This window comes from Ranitomeya imitator, chromosome 6, assembly GCF_032444005.1.
Source record: "Ranitomeya imitator isolate aRanImi1 chromosome 6, aRanImi1.pri, whole genome shotgun sequence".
Classification (NCBI taxonomy): domain Eukaryota; kingdom Metazoa; phylum Chordata; class Amphibia; order Anura; family Dendrobatidae; genus Ranitomeya; species Ranitomeya imitator.
Genome location: NC_091287.1, coordinates 360,069,233 through 360,086,299, shown reverse-complemented (window position 1 = coordinate 360,086,299; position 17,067 = coordinate 360,069,233). Strand labels below are relative to the sequence as shown.

At 44.2% G+C, this 17,067-nt stretch overlaps 1 protein-coding gene across 2 annotated transcripts in view; it reads right to left on the bottom strand.

Moving 5' to 3' along the window:
- The window catches only part of FBXO15 (F-box protein 15), a 183,738-nt gene that overhangs the window by 20,401 nt on the left and 146,270 nt on the right, over positions 1-17,067 (bottom strand). For both annotated transcript variants that reach the window (XM_069730974.1, XM_069730973.1), the window contains exons 10-11: positions 14,655-14,779; positions 9,958-10,227 (exon numbers count right to left, since the gene is read on the bottom strand). In XM_069730974.1, the coding sequence (XP_069587075.1) occupies positions 9,958-10,227; positions 14,655-14,779 (395 nt within the window). The remainder of the gene's footprint in view (positions 1-9,957; positions 10,228-14,654; positions 14,780-17,067) is intronic.

Below are 17,067 nucleotides of genomic sequence, written 5' to 3'. Positions count from 1 at the left end.
GAGTATACATTGAATTTTATTGAAAAAGCCTCCCAATGATAACAGTGTAATCTCCAAAATGAATACAAACTCAAAATGCACTGTTCCAAATTATTAGGCACAGTAGAATTTCTAAACATTTGATATGTTTTAAAGAACTTAAAATGCTCATTTGTGGAATTTGCAGCATTAGGAGGTCACATTAACTGAACAAAAAAGCTATTTAACTCCAGAACATCCCAACAGGCCAAGTTGCATGTTAACATAGGAACCCTTCTTTGATATCACCTTCACAATTATTGCACTTTTGAGTTTTTGGAGAGTTTCTGCTTGTACATCTTTGCATGAAGTCAGAATAGCTTCCCAGAGCTGCTGTTTTGATGTGAGCTGCCTCCCACCCTCATAGATCTTGTGCTGGATGATACTCCAAAGGTTTTCTATAGGGCTGAGGTCAGGGGAAGATAGTGGCCACACCATGAGTTTATCTCCTTTTATGCCCATAGCAGCCAATGTCTCAGAGGTATTATTTGCAGCATAAGATGGGGCATTGTCATGCATGAAGATGATTTTGCTCCTGAAGGCACGTTTCTGCTTTTAGACCATGGAAGAAAGTTGTCAGCAAGAAACGCTATTTACTTTACAGAGGTCATTTTCACATCTTCAGGAACCTTAAAGGGCCCCACCAGCTGTTTCCCCATGATTCCGGCCCAAAACATGATTTCTCCACCTCCTTGCTGATGTCGCAGCCTTGTTGCGACATGGTGGCCATCCACCAACCATCCACTACTCCATCCATCTGGACCACCCAGGGTTGCTCGACACTCATCAGTAAACAAGACTGTTTGAAAATTAGTCTTCATGTATGTCTGGGCCCACTGCAACCGTTTCTGCTCATGAACACTGTTTAGGGGTGGCCGAATAGTAGGTTTATGCACCACAGCAAGCCTTTGAAGGATCATACACCTTGAGGTTCAAGGGGCTCCAGAGGCACCAGCAGCTTCAAATAACTGCTTGCAGCTTTGTAATGGAATTTTGGCAGCTGCGCTCTTAATCCAATGAATTTGTCTGGCAGAAAACTTCCTCATTATGCGTTTATCTGCATGAACTCTGTCTGTGCTCTGTTTCAGTCACAAATCTCTTCACAGTATGATGATCACAAAGTTTTTGTGAAGTATCTATTTTTTTCATACCTTGTCCAAGGCATTGCACTATTTAACGCTTTTCAGCAGCAGAGAGATCCTTTTTATTTTTCATATTGCTTGAAAACTTTGGCCTGCTTAAAAATGTGGAACATCATTTTTAAGTAGTTTTCCTTGAATTAGAATCACCTGGAAAAATAATTATCACATGTGTTTAAGAATGATTTCAGTTATCTATTGAGCCCTGAGACACAATACCATCCACAAGTTTATTTGAAAAAACAATTAAATCTTTATGACACTTAAATCCAATTTGCATAATAATTTGGAACACAGTGTAGTCAGGACATTATAAGAATTACAATTTGACCAGTGATTTTTCATTTTTCCAACAAAATTTACAAAACCATTTTTATTTTAAAGGACCACATCGCATTTGGTCTATATGACAAAAAATACCCAAAACTAACACCATTCTAAAAACTGCACCCCTCAAGGTGCTCAAAACCATATTCAAGAAGTTAATTAACCCTTCAGGTGCTTCACAGGAATTTTGGAATGTGGAAAAGCAAATATGAACATTAACTTTTTTTAACCAAAAAATTTACTTTAGATCCATTTTTTTTAATATTTTGACAAGGGTAACAGGAAAAAATGGACACCAACACTTGTTCTGTAATTTCTCTTGAACATGCTGATACCCCATATGAGGGAGAAAACCACTGTTTGGACTCACGGCAGAGCTCGGAAGGGGAGGAGCGCCATTTAACTTTTTGAATGTAAAATTTCCTGGAATCATTAGCGGACTTCATATCCTGTTTGGAGGCCCACTGATGTGCCTAAACAGTGGAAACCCTCACAAGTGACCCCATTTTGGATACTAAACCACTCAAGGAATGTATTTAGATGTGTGGTGAGCACCTTGAATCCCCAGGTGCCTCACAGAAGTTTAAACTGTTGAGTCGTGAAAATAATAAAATCACATTTTCCTCACAAAAATGTTATTTTAGACCCAAATTTTGCATTTTCATAAGGGTAACAGGAGAAATTGCACATAGAATTTGTAGTGCAATTTCTCTCGAGTACGCCGATACCCCATATGTGGGGGAATACTACTTTTGGGGCATAGTGCAAAGCTCAAAAGGGAAGAGGCGCAATATAGGAGTTCAGATTTTGCTGGAATGGTTTGAGGGTACCATGTCACATTGGCAGAGCCCCTAAGGTGCCAGAACAGAAACCCCCTATATGCAAACTCATTTTACAAACTACACTCCCCATTGAATTCATCTAGAGGTGCACTGGTCATATTGACACCACATGTGCCTCACAGAATTTTATACCATTGAGCAGTGGAGAATGAATAATTACATTTCTTCGACTAAAATGTTGTATTAGCCTCAAGTTTTTAATTTTTCTAAGGGCTAATAAGAATTTTTTTTTACAACACACTGAAGTCCATTTTTTTCTGATTGCAGGAATATCCTACATGTAATCGGGAAATATTTTTCAGGCACAGTGCAAAGCTCAGAAAGGAAGGAGGGCCAGATTTTACTGTTATGGTTTGCAGGTGTCATGACCCACTGGGAGAGCCAATGAGGTGCCAGAACCGCAGAACTCCCCATAAATGACCCCATTTTATAAACTACACCTTTAAACCAATTCATCTAGGGGGGTGCAGTAATTATATTGACACCACAAGTGTGTCACAGAATTTTATACCATTGGGCAGTGAAGAAAAAATAACTACATTTTTACCACCAAAATTTTGTTTTATCCCCAGATCTTACATTTTCACACAAGAAGTGGGTAAAAATGGCACCATAATTTGTCCCACAATTTCTACTGATCGTGGCAATATCCCGTATGTGGCTGTACAGTACTACTTAGCCATATGGCGGGAGGAACAGAGTGCCATTTGCCTCCTTGAGCGCAGATTTTCCTAGAACAGTTTACGGACTCCACATACAGAGACCCTAATTGCTAGAAGAGCAGAATCCCCTCTCAAGTGAGCAGATTATGGAAATTATACCCCTTTGGGAATTTATCTACAGGTATAGTGCCGATTTTGATTGCATGGATATTGTCCAGAAACAAGCAGCAATGAATGTTGCAGAGTGAAAAAGTGTAGTTACTCACCGATAATGGTGTTTCTCAGAGCCCATGACAGCACTACCAGGGAGAGGGGATCCGCCCTTCAGGGACAGGAAACCTACAGGATAAAAGGGCGGTACCTCTCCCCTGCATCAGTTTTGTTTACAGAGCATCGGAGGTCCTCCAGGTTAGTCACAACAACACAAAAAATATGCAATTTAATCATAATGCTTAACAAGTGAAAACCGTGTCTATATGGAAAACCACTTCACACAAAATAATGTGCTCACCGCACACGTGATGAGGGGGGGAATAAGCAGGTGCTGTCATGGGCTCTGAGAAACACCGTTATCGGTGAGTAACTACACTTTTCTCAGTCGCCCATGACAGCACTACCAGAGAGAATTGCAGAGATCATTGCTTAGGGAGGGACCACAGCCTGCAGAACCCTTCTTCCGAAGGTTAGGTCAGACGAAGAGGCTAGGTCTAAGCGGTAGTGTCTGAAGAAGGTTGAAGGTGATGACCAGGTGGCCGCCTTACAAATTTGATCTAATGGTACCTCTGACCTTTTGGCCCAGGAGGTCGCCATAGCACTTGTAGAGTGGGCCTTCAGTGCCTGCGGAACGGCGTTCCCGGTGGATGAGTATGCCAAGGCTATTGCGTCTGTGACCCATTAAGCTATAGTGCTCTTAGAAGCTTTGAGTCCTTTTCTGGGCCCCTGGAAGCAGATAAAAAGAGACCCTTCCTTCCTATACTGCTGGGTGATTTTAATGTATTGGACTAGACACCTTTTTACATCTAGTGTATGGAATTTTTCTTCTTTCTTATTTTTAGGGTCTGGACAGAAGAAAGGAAGGATTATTTCCTGAGATCTATGGAATGTGGACGCAACTTTTGGTAGATAAGCAGGGTCTATTTTTAGTATAACCTTATCGTCCAGGATTTGTGTAAAGGGATGGTTTGCAGACAGGGCTTGGAGGTCACTTATCCTACGGGCCGATGTCAGGGCTATTAGGAGGGCCGTTTTAAGTGAAAGAATCCTAAGGGGTACCGATTCTATAGGCTCAAATGGGGATTATGTTAGGGCTGACAATACTAAATTCAAATCCCAGGTTGGTAATCTATGTATAGTTACAGGTTTAGACCTTGCGGCTGCTCTGACAAACTGTATTACCCAAGGGTTGGCCGCTATGTTTTCACAGTATAATGCTTCTAGAGCTGCTATCTGTACCTTTAAGGTACTTACTGAAAGGCCTAGGTCTATCCCCTTTTGTAGAAATTCTAATATTTCAGCCACTGGAACCCCGTCTTGCAACCTTACCCCGGAGGAGGACAAAACTTTTTTCCAGGTTTTGCCGTATATTTTTGTGGTCACAGGTTTTCTACTTTTTATTAGTGTGGATACTAGTATGTCAGAAAACCCTCTTTCCCTGAATAATGACCTCTCAAATTCCACGCTGTCAGATGGAGATTCTCTGACTGAGGGTGGAACACCGGTCCCTGAGACAGGAGGTCTGGAAGATCCGGAAGAACCCAGGGATCGGTGATCGATAGCATCCTCAGCCATGAGAACCAGGCTCTCTTGGGTCAGAAGGGGGCTATTAAGAGGAGTCTGGATTTGTCCTGTCTGATTTTCCACAGGACTGCTGGAATGAGAATAGTAGGGGGAAATGCATAAGCCAGGGTCTGTGTCCAGGGAATTGTTAACGCATCCACAGCCTGAGGGTTCCCCCTGGAACCTAGGGAGCAGAAAGTTTCCACTTTCCTGTTGTGCACATTGGCAAAGAGGTCTATTACAGGGATTCCCCACAGATCTGTAATTTTGTTGAAGATGCCCTGATTCAGAGACCATTCCCCCTGCTTTAGTTGGGTACGACTCAGGAAGTCCGCTTTCTGGTTTTCTACACTCTTTATATGTAGGGCTGATAGGGACAGGAAGTTGTTTTGTACCAAGCTGAAAATTTCGGAGGTGGTTTTCATTAATGATTGAGACCTGGTTCCCTGTTATGAAAGGCAATTCAGAATCACAATGGACATGGAGGTCAGAGCACATACAGTGAACTGACAATAACCCAAAATAATAGAACAAGCTCTGAGACGTGGGAACTCTGCAGACCGCAATCCCTAAGCCTATCAAACCACACTAAAGGTAGCCGTGGCGCGCTCCTGACCAGAACCTAGGCGCCTCGTCACAGCCTGAGAAACTAGCTAATCCTGAAGATAGAAAAATAAGCCTACCTTGCCTCAGAGAAATTCCCCAAAGGAAAAGGCAGCCCCCCACATATAATGACTGTGAGTAAGATGAAAACACAAACATAGAGATTAAACAGATTTAGCAAAGTGAGGCCCGACTAGCTGAACAGAACGAGGATAGGGAAGATAACTTTGCGGTCAGCACAAAAACCTATAAAAAACCACGCAGAGGGGACAAAAAGACCCTCCGCACCGACTAACGGTACGGAGGTGGTCCCTCTGCGTCTCAGAGCTTCCAGCAGGCGAGAAAAACCAATAAAGCAAGCTGGACAGAAAAATAGCAACAAAATAAAATAAGCAAAACTTAGCTTTGCAGAGCAGCAGGCCACAGGAATGATCCAGGGAAAAAACACTGAAACATTGACAGGAAGCATAGATCAAAGCATCAGGTGGAGTTAAGTAGAGAAGAAGCTAACGAGCTCACCAGATCACCTGAGGGAGGAAACTCAGAAGCTGCAGTACTACTTTCCTCCACAAACGGAAGATCCCAGAGAGAATCAGCCGAAGTACCACTTGTGACCACAGGAGTGAACTCTGCCACAGAATTCACAACAGTTCCCCCCTGGTGGTTTAAGTAAGCTACTACTACTTTGCTGTCCGAGAATACTCGGACATGATGGCCTTGTAGCTGGTCTAGGAAGTATAGTAGTGCATGATTTACGGCCCTCAGCTCTTTTTGATTTGAGGAAGACCTGAGCTCCTGAATTGTCCATATCCCCTGAGCGACTTTGTTGTCCAATGAGCCCCCCACCCTGTGGGACTTGCGTCTGTGGTGACTATCTGAGACGCCTCTATCACTCAGGGAATCCCTTTTGATAAGTTGCTGGGATTTAACCACCAGACTAGGGAATGAATAGTAGGTAAACTTAGAGTCATTCGACTCTCTAACCGCCCTCCTAGTAGTTTTTGGTTTCTTAAAATATCCCACTGGAGTGTTCTTGTGTGGAGCTGTGCCCACTGAACCGCTGGGAGACAGGCAAAGAGGGACCCCAGTAATGACATCGCCTTTCTTAAGAGTCATGGTAGGGTTTGCACGCGCTTCTGATACTAGGTGGATTATCTTTTGTTTTTTCTTGTCTGGAAGGTGACACACTTGAGAACTTAAGTCAAAGGTGAGACCCAAGAATTCTTGAACACTGGTTGGTTCCAGTTTTGACTTTTGTAGGTTCACCAGCCAGCCCAATTTTTTTAAGGTGTCTATCACTCTGTCACATTGCTGACGGCAGAGTTCGGCCGAGTTGCTCACAATCAGAAAGTCGTCTAGATACGGAATAATCAAGACGTCTTCCTCTCTCAGATGTGCCATCATCTCCGCTATCAACTTGGTGAAGATGCGGGGAGCAATTGATATGCCAAAGGGAAGAGCCCTGTATTGGTATTCCCTGGTCTGTCCTTTTCTGACTACTGCCAGTCTGAGGAATTTCTCAGAGGTCTTGTGGATGGGGACGTGATAATACGCGTCGCTGAGATCTAGAGCTATCATAAAACAGTTTGGAAACAGATTTTTTATTGTTGACTTTATTGACTCCATTTTGAATCTTTGGTTTTTTACATAAATATCATTCAGCTCACAGCCCCCGAACCGGAAGTTCCTCCACTACTTCCGGTTCGACGCCATCTTGGAATCCGGCGTCCTGTGTGCGCAGAGTGCTGGAGCGCCCCAACTCCTATCCGGAGTGGCGGCTGGGCTTCCCCCCCGCTCACGCTTCCAGACCAATCGGTCGAAGCCGTGGCGGCCTCGGATACCGGAACAGCCGTGGCAGGGGCCTCCCCGCTGCCAGAACCCGGACTCGCCGGCTCCGGATCTTCGCCAGGTTGGTTTTCACGTTCCGGTCGGTCATGACAGGTACCGTCCGAGGAAGTTCCCCTGTAGGTTTCCTGTCCCTGAAGGGCGGATCCCCTCTCTCTGGTAGTGCTGTCTTGGGCGACTGAGAAATTGCAAACTCCCGTTGTGGTGACCAGTACGCTGTAGTGACCGTACATTACGCCCAACCTGTGCTTCTGGAGACATGGACATGTTAGGTGGGCTCTTATTGATTCAGAAATGCCACAAATGTGGACGCTATATGTGGTTTAGGTACACTGTGGGGCTCAGAAGAGAGTTGGCATTTGGATTTGGGAGCAGAGAATTTGCTGAATTTCTTTTGGAGGGTGAGGAGCCATTTCGCTTTTCCAGAGCCTTTGTACTATCACTAGTGATGAGCGAATATACTCGTTACTTAAGATTTCTTGAGCACGCTCGGGTGTCCTCCGAGTATTTTTTAGTGCTCGGAGATTTAGTTTTTCTTGCCGAAGCTGAATGATTTACATCTGTTAGCCAGCATAAGTACATGTGGGGGTTGCCTGGCTGCTAGGGAATCCCCACATGTATTTATGCTGGCTAACAGATGTAAATTATTCAGCTGCGGCAAGAAAAACTAAATCTCCAAGCACTAAAAAATACTCGGAGGACCCCGAGGATGCTCGAAAAATCTCGAGTAACGAGTATATTCGCTCATCACTAACTACCACCAGTAATGTGGAAGCCCCTATATATCTGTTAATAGATGACAGACCTGAGTGACGACTTGCTTTTTTGTGGATTGAGTTGAAGCTTTTGTTGGGAACATTTTACTTAATGTTTGTGATCACATTTATCTGGTGTTCTACACTGAACACTTACTTTGGGGTTTCCATCTAAATCTGAGTGACGCGATTCAGATGAAACCCCCAAGGTATCCATTCACTATAATGAGGCAGCAGATTTACTCTGGACTCTGTCTGGCCTCTGTTCAGCAGTGTTCTTCTTTTCAGAAGTGCACAAAACTGTGACCGACGGCACTTTTATGCAATCTTAAAAAGACGGATACCGCCAGATCACAAGTCAGAAGGCATCCACAGTGCCACCATCTGCTTCATTATAGGGAATTTTCCTCCAGGGGTTCCGTCTGAATCCCGTATTTCAGAGATTTATACGTAAACCCCAGTGTAAGCACTCAGCGCAGGATAAATGTGCGCTGAGCCTTACTGCAATCTTTGGGAGGCAGAATGACAAAAATCCACAAAATGTGAAGAATTGGTTTTACTTATTTTTTACGCTGTTCCTCGTGCGGTATAAGTGATTAGGCGACTTTACTCTTTGGGTCGGTTCGATTACAGCGATACCAGATGTATATTGGGTTTTTATGGTTGGCTGCTGTCATACACTAAAAGATGCTTTTTATTTCAAAAAATTTTATTTTTTGTATCACCATATTTTGAGAGGTATACTTTTTCAATATTTTGGCTGACGGAGTCATGCGATGGCTTTTTTTGCGGGACGAGTTGATGTTTTTATTGGTATCATTTTCAGACACACGACATTTTCTGATCGCTTTCTATTCTGATTTTTTCGGAGGCAAAATGTTCACTAAAAGGGTTCACTAGTGGGATAGTTTTACAGGTTGGGTCGTTCTGGATGCGGCAATAACAAATATGTGTAATTTTATTTGTTCATACAAATACTTATTTATGGGTACAATATCTTCTGCTTTTTTTAAATTATTTCTTCTACTTTTTTTTTAATATTTTTACAATTATTTAGAACTTAGAAGCAAAGTTTACCTGCTGATTCCAGGTCTTTCTAAAGTTCTCCACAGGTGGTCTTTGGCTCTTTGACAACTCTTCTAATAATTCTTTTTGCTACTCTGTCTGAAATCTTGTGATGAACATCTGGTCATGGCCAATTTATGGTGAAATTATGTTCTTTCAATTTCTGGATTATGGCCCCAACAGTAGTTTAGAAATTTTGTAACCAATGCCATCAATATGTTTGGCAACAATAAGGTTGTGAAGGTCTTGACATAGCTCACTGTCTGTACCCATCATGAGATGTTTATTGTGTGTCACACGGGTAATAAGATACCTTTTTATAGGCCATCAGTTGAACCAGCTGACCTTTTTTCACTAAGTGACAGTATTGCTTTCTGGTTACTGATAGATTTCAGCTGATTATGACATTCCATGGCATTTTGCCCCTTTTTTTCTTCAGGTATACAATATTTTTTCCCTCTGTCATTTCTCAATATTAAACCCTTTCTGAAGCCGGGCGTAATAACACGCACACAGCGGACTCCCTCCCTTTGATGTGGGCTCTGGCGCTGAGCCCACATCTTTCTTGCATATGTCAGCTGTTTTGAACAGCTGACATGTGCCTATAACAACCGCGGGTGGAATCTCGATCCACCCGCAGCTGTTAACCCGTTAAATGCCGCTGTCAATCTCTGACAGCAGCATTTCATTTGGGATTGTGGGAAGCGCGCCGGAAACCCCGACCATCGATAACACTGTCACGCGACTGCGGGTCACTGATGGGTTGGCATGACAACCAGAGGTCTCCAGCAGACCTCTATGGTTGTCATAGCCGGATTGCTATGAGCCCGGTGGTTGGCGCTCATAGCAAGTGAGCATTTCTGTATTATTGCAATATCTACCACAGCAAAAGGAGAAATGTTTTCTGTAGAAATATTTTACTCACTGCATAATCTGTTCCAAAGTAGCTGTTGACTTTCTCTGTATTTAAGTGCAAAACCAGATTTATCACAAAAAGTTCTTCTGTTTCTTTCATCCAAATCAGTTCAGCACGAACTTTTCCAATGTCATCGCTGTATCCTATTTGGAAGCTCTGCCCCATAAAGTCATAACGCATTTCCGGAGATTTGTTTTCATATAGCTGAACTGGGGCACTACAACACCAAAATGGAGCTTCTAATTCATCTAGAACGGTTACATCCATCAAGAAGCAGTTCTATGAAATAAAGGAAACGGCCATTAGTACCCAACATACTCATACTCAACCTCATACTGTAGATTGCAAGAACATTCCAATTTTTTCATCCATTGCAAGAGATGAGCAAACCGGAAGAGCCGCAAGTATATACAACTGCAATATGCAAGGGTAGTTTAACTGTACAATCAAATTAACAAAGTGACACTCACCACTGGTGCATTATTTTGTGCCTTTTTTAATCCAAGATCATATGGGAATACAGAGTGAAGATACACAGACTGGGCTACTGCTGTTTTGCCTCTAATTATGCTTCATCTGGCCCTCTTAAGTGTAATTAGCTGTAGCCCATTCTGTTTCTTCACTAGACGTGAGCGAATATTGTTGGATGCCTCCTTATTCGGCTAGCTAATAGCGCTTACCGAATAGCTGCAGCGGTAACCCAGATATTTGGATCACTCCCAATAATCAGGTGTCCGGCTCTGCAGCTGCGTGTGTTGCGGCTGTGTGACGGTTACAACACATGCAAGAAGAGCCTGTGTATTGTGATTGTCACACAGCTATGACACATGCAGCTGTGGCGCCGGAAACCTGATTATTGGGAGCGTGCCAGGTATTCGGGTTCGTGCTGCAACTTCTTCGGTAAGTGCTATAGCTTGCCGAACAAGGAGGGAGCCAACGATGTTCGGCCTTCTCTAGTTTTCACTCTCTATTTCTATAAGACCTTAGATTAAAAAAGCACAAAATAATCTGATAGGTTTGAGTTCCACTTACGGTATTTTTCTTTTCTTCTCCTAATATTGCACGTTTCTTAACTACCATGGACCCATTCAGAAGGAATTAAAAGTGTGAGCAGCTAAATTGCCATGGTAGAAGAATTGCTGCATATTAAAATATGCATAATGCTGTTAAGATTTTATGAAAGCTCATCAAAATCCTGTACAAGACCTTGACCTGCAGTGAAGATCAAAAAGTTCGCAGCATGATCACTCACCATAGCATGTACACGTATGCCATGAATACAAAAACAACACAACAGATATATTCCATGTGATTGTTTCCATATCTGGTAGCATTTTGCTTTAGGTGGAGCTTCGGTCTGCCTTTTACAATGGCTGATGAGAATCTCCTTTCACATCAATGTGTGCCGACATGCTCTTTATACGTAAAGGTAATGAACTCCACTGTGCAGGAAAAGAATGTCAAGCATGAAAGCCATATGGTTGCATGTAATGAAAAAAATCTAAGGATTTCTACCCCCAAGCCTTTTTACTTAGGGTTCGCAAAACTAACTAAATGTAGCTGAAATCTATACTATAACGGTGGGAGCGTCACTCTGTCCGAAGCCTTTATAGACTGCGCAAGCGCGACGCACCGCGCCTTCGCAGTCTGGACAAGAGTGACGCAGCCGAACTTACTTATTCCCCCCCCCAATATACCAGCCATGGGGGCTCCACACACCCGTGTATCCCCCATAATATAGCGGCCATGGGGGCTCCGTGCTCTGCAGCTCCGGTCAGGGTAGATGTAGAGCCCAGTGGAGCTCCAGGACCTTCGATGATGTCACCAGCATGTGACCAGTGATGCGAGTGGGCGGAGTCAGCCCTCGCTGTGCTGTATCCATTATAGCCAGCGCCGCACTCAGGCAGTAAGTACAGCCACACTCACGCAGTACAGCCACACTCACACAGTACAGCCACACTCAGCCGCACTCGCACAGTACAGCCACACTCAGCCACACTCACACAGTACAGCCACACTCACCCAGTACAGCCACACTCAGCCACACTCACACAGTACAGCCACACTCGCACAGTACAGCCACACTCACACAGTACAGCCACACTCAGCCGCACTCGCACAGTACAGCCACACTCAGCCACACTCACACAGTACAGCCACACTCACCCAGTACAGCCACACTCAGCCACACTCACACAGTACAGCCACACTCACCCAGTACAGCCACACTCAGCCACACTCACACAGTACAGCCACACTCGCACAGTACAGCCACACTCGCACAGTACAGCCACACTCGCACAGTACAGCCTGTTATGATCCGGTGACCTTGGAGCCGCAGGAAACTTTCTCTGGAGTAGGTGGTAACTGTACTGACCGCAAATCCTGAACTAACATCGCAACTAGAAGTAGCCGTGGGGTGTGCCTAACAAACCCTAGACACCTCGACACAGCCGGAGGACTAAATACCCCTATAGTTGGAAATAGGAATTCTACCTTGCCTCAGAGCAGAACCCCAAAGGATAGGCAGCCCCCCACGAATATTGACTGAGTAGGAGAGGAAAGACACACGCAGGCAGAAAACAGGATTTAGCAAAAGAGGCCACTCTAGCTAAATAGGAAAGGATATGACAGAATACTAAGCGGTCAGTATTAAAACCTTTCCAAAAATATCCACAGCAGATAATACAAAAAATTCCACCATCTAACTAAAGACGTGGAACGTATATCTGCAACTCCTGAGAATCCAACAAGACTGAGACAATACTGACACAATCTAAGCTGGACAAGGAAAAAAAACAAATGAATAGCACTGAATAAGGCTACGTTCACATTAGCGTTTTGCGTGTTTGCGTTGGGCGCCGCAGCGGCGACGCATGCATCATGCGCCCCTATATTTAACATGGGGGGCGCATGGACATGCATTGTGCTGCGTTGTGCAACGCATGCGTTTTTTTTGCCGCAAGCGTTGGGCGCAGAAAACGCAACAAGTTGCATTTTTTTTGCATCCAAATTTCGGCAAAAAATGAAGCATGCGTCGCAAAACGCAGCGTTTTAGCGTGCGTTTTTATTTGCGTTGTGCGTTGCGTCGCCGACGCAGCGGCGCACAACGCAAATGTGAACGTAGCCTTATCAAGCACACAGCATATGGACGACAGAAACAAAACCAGACACTTATCTTTGCTGATTTGGCAGCAAGGCAGGAGGAACCAGACAGAGGTCCAACACCTCCCAACAACCATGGACAACTGGCAAGGACTAATGAATCCTGCACACCTAAATACCCCAGTCAGAACTGCAATCAGCAGATACACCTGACCAGGACTGCAACCCAGGGACAACTGCATTACCACCTACAACCACCGGAGGGAGCCCAAAAGCAGAATTCACAACAACAGCCACACAGTACAGCCACACTCACGCAGTACAGCCACACTCACAATACAGCCACACTCCCAATACAGCCACACTCACGCAGTACAGCCACACTCACGCAGTACAGCCACACTCACGCAGTACAGCCACACTCACGCAGTACAGCCACACTCACGCAGTACAGCCACACTCACAATACAGCCACACTCCCAATACAGCCACACTCACGCAGTACAGCCACACTCACGCAGTACAGCCACACTCACGCAGTACAGCCACACTCACGCAGTACAGCCACACTCATGCAGTACAGCCACACTCACGCAGTACAGCCACACTCACGCAGTACAGCCACACTCACGCAGTACAGCCGCGCTCATTATAGCCGCACTCAGGCAGCACAGCCGCACTCAGGCAGCACAGCCGCACTCAGGCAGCACAGCCGGAGAGAGAAAGGTGGGAGCAACATATGGTAGAATGGAAACAGGAACAGGCAGAATGGGTGCAGCACATTACAACAGAATGGGGACACAGGATGGGAGCAGAACATGACAGAATGGTTGCGCAGGATGGGAGCACCACATGACAAAATGGGGACGCAGGATGGGAAACGCACATGACAGAATGGTTGCGCACGATGGGAGCACATGAAAGGATGGGGGCAGGATGGGAGCAGCACATGACAAGACGGGGCGCAGGATGGAAGCACATGACAGGATGGGGACACAGGATGGAGCAGCACATGACAGGATGGGGATGCAGGTTGGAACAGCACATGACAGAATGGGGATGCAGGTTGGAGCAGCACATGACAGGATGGGGGCGCAGGATGGAGCAGCACATGACAGGATGGGGGCGCAGGATGGAGCAGCACATGACAGGATGGGGACGCAGGATGGAGCAGCACATGTCAGGATGGGGACGCAGGATGGAGCAGCACATGACAGGATGGGGACGCAGGATGGAGCAGCACATGACAGGATGGGGATGCAGGTTGGAACAGCACATGACAGGATGAGGGTGCAGGGTGGAGCAGCACATGACAGGATGGGGGCGCAGGGTGGAGCAGCACATGACAGGATGGGGACGCAGGATGGAGCAGCACATGACAGGATGGAGGCGCAGGATGAAGCAGCACATGACAGGATGGGGCGCAGGATGGAGCAGCACATGACAGGATGGGGGAGCAAGATGGGAGCAGCACATACCAGGATGGAGACCATATACCAATATAAATGCTCGCCACCCGGGTGTAGAACGGGTTCAATAGCTAGTTGTATCTATATTCCTTGATCATATTTTGAATGTATCTCTGTTGAAATTCTGTTTACCTGTATGCTTCCACTTAATGTCAAAGTCTTCCACAAAAAGTCAACTCTTCCTGAAACAGGGGCATGTGTTGTACTGTTCGTCAGTCCTATGGCTGTCATTCGTAAACTGCCATTCTTGATATATTCTATAAAACAGAAATATAAAGCAAGTGATCACATGCAGAGATTATTAATTACATTAGATACAATGTACCTTTGTGCTAATCACATGCCCAGGGCAGATTGTTGTTAACCTCTGGAAACAAGAAGTTGTTTCCATTATATAGGATGAAGACACCTTAAATATATGAAGAAATCTTTAGGAATTACAAGACAAACTAGTAGTATAGTAAAATATATACAGTTAGGTCCATATATATTTGGACAGAGACAACATTTTTCTAATTTTGGTTATAGACATTACCACAATGAATTTTAAACAAAACAATTCAGATGCAGTTGAAGTTCAGACTTTCAGCTTTCATTTGAGGGTATCCACATTAAAATTGGATGAAGGGTTTAGGAGTTTCAGCTTCTTAACATGTGCCACCCTGTTTTTAAAGAGACAAAAAGTAAATAGACAATTGACTCCAAGGTTATTTCATGGACAGGTGTGGGCAATTCCTTCGTTATGTCATTCTCAATTAAGCAGATAAAAGGCCTGGAGTTGATTTGAGGTGTGGTGCTTGCATTTGGAAGGTTTTGCTGTGAAGTAAACATGCGGTCAAAGGAGATCTCCATGTAGGTGAAACAAGCCATCCTTAAGCTGCGAAAACAGAAAAAAACAATCCGAAAATTGCTACAATATTAGGAGTGGCAAAATCTACAGTTTGGAACATCCTGAGAAAGAAAGAAAGCACTGGTGAACTCATCAATGCAAAACGACCTGGGCGCCCACGGAAGACAAAAGTGGTGGATGATTGCATAATAATCTCCATGGTGAAGAGAAACCCCTTCACAACAGCCAACCAAGTGAACAACACTCTCCAGGAGGTAGGCGTATCAATATCCAAATCTACCATACAGAGAAGACTGCATGAAAGTAAATAGAGAGGGTTCACTGCATGGTGCAAGCCACTCATAAGCATCAAGAATAAAAAGCTAGACTTGACTTTGCTAAAAAAAACATCTAAAAAAGCCAGCACAGTTCTGGAAGAACATTCTTTGGACAGATGAAACCAAGATCAACCTCTACCAGAATGATGGAAAGAGAAAAGTATGGCGAAGGCGTGGTACAGCTCATGATCAAAAGCACACCACATCATCTGTAAAATATAGCGGAGGCAGTGTGATGGCTTGGGCATGCAAGGCTGCCAGTGGCACTGGGTCACTAGTGTTTATTGATGATGTGACACAGGACAGAAGCAGCCGAATGAATTCTGAGGTATTCAGAGACATACTTTGTGTTCAGATCCAGCCAAATGCAGCAAAACCGATTGGTCGTTGTTTCAGACTACAGTTTGACAATGACCCAAAACATAAAGCCAAAGTAACCCAGGAGCTTATTAAAGCAAAGAAGTGGAATATTCTTGAATGGCCAAGTCAGTCACCTGATCTCAACCCAACTGAGCATGCATTTCACTTGTTAAAGACTAAACTTCAGACAGAAAGGCCCACAAACAAACATCAACTGAAAACCACCACATTGATTGCCTGGGAGAGCATCAAAAAGAAGGAAACACAGCGTCTGGTGATGTCCATGAGTTCAAGACTTCAGGCAGTCATTGCCAACAAAGGGTTTTCAACCAAGTACTAAAAATGAACATTTTATTTAAAATTATTGAATCTGCCCAATTACTTTTGGTCCCTTTAAAAACAGGGTGGCACATGTTAAGGACCTGAAACTCCTAAACCCTTCATCCAATTTTAATGTGGATACCCTCAAATGAAAGCTGAAAGTATAAACTTCAACTGCATCTGAATTGTTTTGTTTAAAATTCATTGTGATAATGTCTATAACCAAAATTAGAAAAATGTTGTCTCTGTCCAAATATATATGAACCTAACTGTATAACCTTCTTCTACAGTGAACAGAATTCTATATACTGAAAATAAAAAAAAATTGCTTGGCATGGCATCTGCATCCTGCCCCTACTTAAAAGGGATGGCCGCTGTTTTATACAGTGGGTACGGAAAGTATTCAGACCCCTTTAAATTTTTCACTCTTTGTTATTTTGCAGCCATTTGGCAAATTCAAAAAAGTTCTTTATTCACATTAATGTACACTCTGCATCCCATCTTGACTGGAAAAAACATAAATGCAGACATTTTTGCATATTTAACGAAAAAGAAAAACTGAAATATCACATGGTCGTAAGTATTCAGACCCTTTGCTCAGACACTCATATTTAAGTCACATGCTGTCCATTTCCTTGTGATCCTCCTTGAAATGGTTCTACTCCTTCATTGGAGTCCAGCTGTGTTTAATTAAACT